Source organism: Culicoides brevitarsis, chromosome 3 (assembly GCF_036172545.1).
Source record: "Culicoides brevitarsis isolate CSIRO-B50_1 chromosome 3, AGI_CSIRO_Cbre_v1, whole genome shotgun sequence".
Taxonomy (NCBI): Eukaryota; Metazoa; Arthropoda; class Insecta; order Diptera; family Ceratopogonidae; genus Culicoides; species Culicoides brevitarsis.
This window is the reverse complement of record NC_087087.1, coordinates 12083568-12089567: the sequence shown is the minus strand read 5'-3', so window position 1 is coordinate 12089567 and position 6000 is coordinate 12083568. Positions and strand designations below refer to the sequence as shown.

General features: G+C 25.5%; 1 protein-coding gene across 4 annotated transcripts in view; it reads left to right on the top strand.

Annotated features, from left to right (window-relative positions):
- The first annotated feature begins 773 nt into the window (after positions 1 to 773).
- LOC134833739 (cytotoxic granule associated RNA binding protein TIA1) overlaps positions 774 to 6000 on the top strand; it is a 186066-nt gene continuing 180839 nt past the window's right edge. For 2 of the 4 annotated variants that reach the window (XM_063848171.1, XM_063848168.1), the window contains exons 1-3: positions 774 to 1433; positions 5194 to 5507; positions 5691 to 5852. In XM_063848171.1, coding sequence (XP_063704241.1) covers positions 5360 to 5507; positions 5691 to 5852 — 310 coding nt within the window. In that variant the 5' untranslated portion in view covers positions 774 to 1433; positions 5194 to 5359. The remainder of the gene's footprint in view (positions 1434 to 5193; positions 5508 to 5690; positions 5853 to 6000) is intronic. The other 2 variants (XM_063848169.1, XM_063848170.1) reach the window with 2 other exon arrangements.

The following is a 6000-nucleotide window of genomic DNA, read 5'->3' as shown; positions in this document are numbered from 1 at the left end:
GGTGAAAGCGGAACATATTTCCACGAGAAACGGTGAAAAACGAGGAGAAAAATCGATAATTCGTTATTGCAATCGTTGAGTTTCGGAATTTCAAAGGAAAATTAAATGTGGCGGTTATATAACGAAAATTTAATGGAAGATGAATTTTTTTTAATTTAAAATAATTTTTAAATAATTTTAAAAGAATTAAAAAAATATTTAAAAATTATTTTTTTAATTAAAAAAAATTAAAAAAATATTTTAAAATTATTTTAAAGGATTTAAAACATTTTCCAATAATTTTCAAACGTTTGGTAGAAAATAACGACGCATGGAAGAAAAATGGGGAAATCCAACCCGAACGACGTGGAAAATCTCCCAACCCCTCCTTTTAACAGTGTACTACATTTATCGATATTTCGCTCCCGTGTACACAGCAATTCCTTCCGTACAATGTGGTCTAGATAAATTTTCGTGAACGCACGTAGCGCGATTTGTTCAAAATGAACACAAAAGTGTCCGCGCATCCTTTTTGCCTCTCTCTCGTTGCAATATTCACTCGCCAAACACTCCAACTGGCATTGGATTTTTATTTGTTCATTTTGGCTACCAACCATATCCAAGACCATGTACGTGGCGCGTACGTACACACCGGGAGAGGTGGAAAGTTGTACATGGAAATATGTTTAATGAATGTGTAAGCGAGTTTCGGTGTTTCCTTCTTTTGTCTAACTAAAGTTTCGAAACAGTTTGATTCAGTTAGAGCTGTGTCGCCTTACGGTTTAGTACGAATTTTAGTTCTAGAGTATCAAATCATCATCTCTCCAACAAAAAAAATAAAAATATATAAATAATACAAAAAAAAAAATAAAAAATATATATTTTGAAGTTTACAAAATAACAACAAAAAAAATACAAGACGTTTAAAATAAAATCGAGAAAAATCGAATTTTTATTTTTTTTCGAAAAACACAAAAAATACGAAAAAAACGAACATTCTTATGCAATTTTTGACGAAATTTATTTAAAATTGACTTTGTTTATTACGCCAAAGGGTTTCTTTGGTTTACAACTCGCATTTATTTCTCGTCTTAACGGTTACGCGAAACTTGGTGGTGATTTGATTACACACGGAAAATATAGGAAAGAAACACACGAAAAAAATAAAAAAAACAGGAAATACGAAAAAAATAAATAAAAAAATATTGAGAAAAATATTTTAAAGTGTTGAAAACGCCTTTTTTTCTTCTCACGAACTTTTTGAACGGAACTAAATATTTTTGTGAGAAATTTATAAAAAAAAAATAAAATTAAATAATTAACAAAAAAAAAATAAATTGTGCTAAAAAAAAGTGAAATCTTGATAAAAGAAAAAAAAAATTAAGAAGAAAATTGGTTTATTATAAAAAAAAATACAAAAACACAGAAAAAAAGGAAAAAAAAATCATTTTCGGGTACATACAAGAAGATTATAATAATAAACATACCTACAAATAAAAACAGGACAAAACTGATGTAAAAGATATCATCTGCTTTAAGATTTCGTTTTTTTTTTTCTTGTCGTCTTTTGAACCCTAAGAGTAAATAGTAGAGAAAATATTACAAATAGAATACGAAATAAAGAATAAGAGAGGAAAAAATTGCCTTTGGGTTGACAGACTCCTAATATATTGTTTCAAAGGCCGCCCTGAATTGTCTTGAATTGTTTATTGTGACTTTTTTTTCTTATTACGCAATCAATTATTGCTTTTTTGTAACTTTTATTTTATTGGGTTGACTTTTTTTTTTTTTGAATTTAAATGTCAAAGATTTAATTTTTTTTTAGATAAAATTTAAAAAAATATTTTGCGTAAGATTTTTTGTGAGAAAAAAATATTTAAAAAAATAAAAAAAAGTTCCTCGTCTGTTGAATTGAATTTTTATTTTAAAGCTGAATTTTTGTCATTTTTAATAAAAAATAAAAAAAAAAATTTTTTAAAGTAAATTATTAAAGACGAAGTTTTTTTGTTAAAAAAAAAAATAAAATAAATGATGAAAAAAAAATTAATTCGTCTGGAATGTAAATTTATTCTAAATAACAGAAAAAAAAAACGGAAAATCGAACAAAAAAGGAAGAAATGAACTGAATTTTATTACGACGATCATTATTGCCGCGTTTTTTTTCGTTATTATTTCATTAATTTTATTGGGTAAACCACTCCTCGAGCTACATTTGTCTGAGTGATTTTTTTTTCTTTAAATTCTTCGAAAAAGAAAAATCGTGATTGAGTAGTACAAGTTAAAAACGCGAATGAAACAAAAATAAGCTAATAATAATAATATAATACAGTAGAAAGTGGAATAAATTATCAAATGGAAGGAAAATGAAAAGATGTGGAAGAAATATTTATTTTATTTTATTTTTAGATGAAAGAAGAATGATAAGATGATTGTTATTATTATTTTTCTTGCACTGCGACCGCTTTTCTTTGGTTTTTTTTTTCATTTATTTGCGAGGAAAATTTATTATCAAATTGCTTATACGTGATTATTAAGTGAAAGTTCTTAAATTTATCGGGAGATTTATGTGAAAATAATTTTTTTTTCGTTTTTTTAGTAGACAAAAAAAAATAAAAAATGAAAAGGAACTTGTGACCGGAAATTACTATGAAAAATAATTTTTCTTGTATTTCTTTAATCAAAAGAAATAAAATAAAATCGTTAAATTAGGTATTTTAACCTTTTTTTGTGTCGTAGAGAATAAAGGTTTGCTAGACAAAGGCAATAAAAATTTATTTTTAGCAACAATTTTAATGACGTGTTTAATGATTTTCTGAATAATTTTCGCATAATAAATAATAGCCTGATAGAGAAATTTTAAGCATTTATGAAGGACGTTAAATTCGCAAAATTATTTTAATTAATTAAAAAAAATATATATAATTGATATTTGTGTTTTTTTTTATTAAATTAATATTTTTATTTAAATAAAAGGATTAATTTCCTAAATAAAGGAAAAATTTTTATTATTTAAATTATAATAAATATTTCATAAAAAAAGATTAAAATTTTTTTTAAAAAATATATCTTTTAAATAAAAATGAAAAAAATTTTAAAAAAATAAGTAATTTTTTTTAATTAAATAAAATTAATCTTTTAATTAAAACTTTTAAAAATGTATTTTTCTAAGAAAATATTTAATTTTGAATTTAAAAATTTAAAAAAATTATTTTCTCTTATATATTATGAAAATTTATTCTATTAATGAAAAAAAATATTTATTTTACTTCTTAATTAATGTTTAAAAAAATAAATTTAAAAAAAAAAATAAATAAATAAAAACAAAAATAATAAATAAAAATATTTTTTTTATAATTAAATCGAAATCAAATAAAATAATTTTTTAATTAAAATTGTGTTTTGCTACAAAAATCTATAAAATGCCACAAAATACATTCATTTTAATAATTTAAAAATTTAGGAAAATTACATTTTATGAAAATTTTACATTTATGAAAATTCATTCTATATTAAGATATTATTGAAAAAAAAATAAAATTATTTATTTTTCTTCTTCCTTAATGTTTAAGAAATTATTTTTTCTAAAAAAATCTTAAAAATTGAAGAAAATAATTTTTTCTTCTATATGTTGTAAAATTAAAAAAAATAATTAAAATTGTTTATTTTATATTTTATTCAATTTTTTATCAAATTAAATTAAATTGAAATAAAATTTTTAAATTAATTAAAATTATATTATTAAACTTAATTTTTTTTATAAACAAGTAAAAACTTCTATAAAAAAAATAGAAAAATTGAACAAAAAATATTAAAATATAAATTATTACCCAAAAAATTAAATTTTCAATAAAAATTTTGACACCTGTAATTTTTTTCCTTTAAAAAAATTTTTTATAGACCCGCATTAAAAGAATAACACAAGTTAGTCCAAAGGTCGAACAACGACCAGTTAAAAAAATAACTGTAATAATAAAATAATAATCTTGATAAAACGACCAACTACGAGACTACTACGAACCAAAAAAAAAAAAGAGAGGAGAAAAAAAATGTTAAACCAGAGGATTAAAATCCATCTGTCTGGCTATACCACTGTGCGAGAGAAAGGCGTTAAATCCAGGACATTCACGACAATTCGCAATCAGCTGGTGGTTGATTGTTAAAAGTAACGTGGCATGCACTCTACATTTCTCTCCCACAGTCAGCTGCATTTCGCAAAAATCATGTTTTACGATTTGATTTTATTTTAACATTCAAACTGTTTTTAATGCGTTTGCATTGTTCACTTACTGCTTTTTATTGGTACTTTTTGTCATAACGAGGCAGGAGACACTTTGCATTACATTAAATTACACTCGGAATGAGAGTCATTGTTGAGTGAACTATTTTTTTCTTTTGCTTTTGATTAAGCAACTTTTACCTCCGAACGAAATGGCGACGAGAAAATTTACAATTCCATAAAAAAAAATGGAATTCATTTGAATTCTTGATCCTTGTTGTTCGTCATTCTTTCGTCGTTGACGGATATATTGTTGCAGTCCGTCCCAAAGTTTATTCAATGACGAGCTAAATATAATCATAAAAATAATAAAAACGCTGTATGAAATAAATTTATATAAAAAAAAGAAAAAGGAAAAGATTAAGTAAAGTTTTTTTTCCCACTTTTTTTTCTCTCTTTACTTTTTTTGCTGTTCTAAATTGAGCAACGACACTATCGACGCTACAATAAAAACAATAAAAAAAAAGAAAACAAAGAAAGAAACGCAAGGGAAAAATTAAATCGTTAAAATTTTAGGTACGAGGCGGCACCGGCACACTTTTCTTCCTTGTGTGCGTTTTACTTTCTTTCCTTTTTTTATTATTAAATATTTAAATATATTTTTTTGGAAAAAAATAAACAGACTTCCTTAAGCTTAGAATTGCTTAATATTCTTAATAATCCCATTTTTGTGCGTTTTCCCCCATTTTTTTATATGAAATCTAAGACATATGGATAGATTGGATGTGCTTTGCATACATTTGACAAATTAAAAAAAAAACTTTGAAAGTCATTAAGAAGTCTGGTCGTTAAGAAAAAACGTTAAAAAATAGAACAATAAAGAGATTAGGAATTTTTTTTGAAAACTAGATTAACATCGAAATGAGTCTTTTACATCAGTTTTGGGAGAAAAAAAGTTTCTCTTTTAAATATTAATTAAAAAATTATTATTTTTCTAGAAAAAAATTACAAAGGTCGTTTCAAGGTCAATTTTTAAAAAAAGTTCAACATACGAAAAATTAAGTGAAAAGTGATAAATTAATAAAACTCGAACTCATACACGACAAAAAAAAAATCCGGAAGAAATCGCTCGATTGAGAAAAAAAATCATTGTCATAAAACGATATGTTGGCAATGTCAACACTTATGATGCCAGCACCGACAATGGCTTTAGGTGCACCACAATTGGCCGTTGGTCCACACAAACCACACGAAACGAAATTGTTAGCTATACATCCGGCCCACTCGCAACCGCAGACGACTCCACAACAAGGTAATATTTGTTCACGTGAAAAATTTTCCGGGCAGCATCGAATAAAAAAGTCGAACGAAAAATTGCACATCCATTAAATAATATTAAATCATCATCAAAATAATATAATCATTGTTCGTTGGATGTGTGATTTTCGTATCCCATACGAACGAAAAAATTGAACGAAAAAAATTCTCCTTTTAGCAGCTTTGCATCAGGCACAGCAACAAGCCGCGCAGCAACAACAGGCAGTCGCTGTCGCACAGCAAAATCAATTGAATCAAGCTGCTGCCGCTGCCCAACAGCAAGCAGCAGCTCAGCAACAGTTGCAACAACATACTCCAAATTCATCGAATAATAAACAAGGTAATGCAAATTACTTCGCTTGTCGAGTCTCCGCGAAAAATCGTTTCGATATGTGTGGAGTTGAGTGTGCATATTTTAATAATAATTCAATAATATTTTTTCCTGTGAATGCTCTTTTTATTCCCGACTCTTTCGCTATAACCCACTG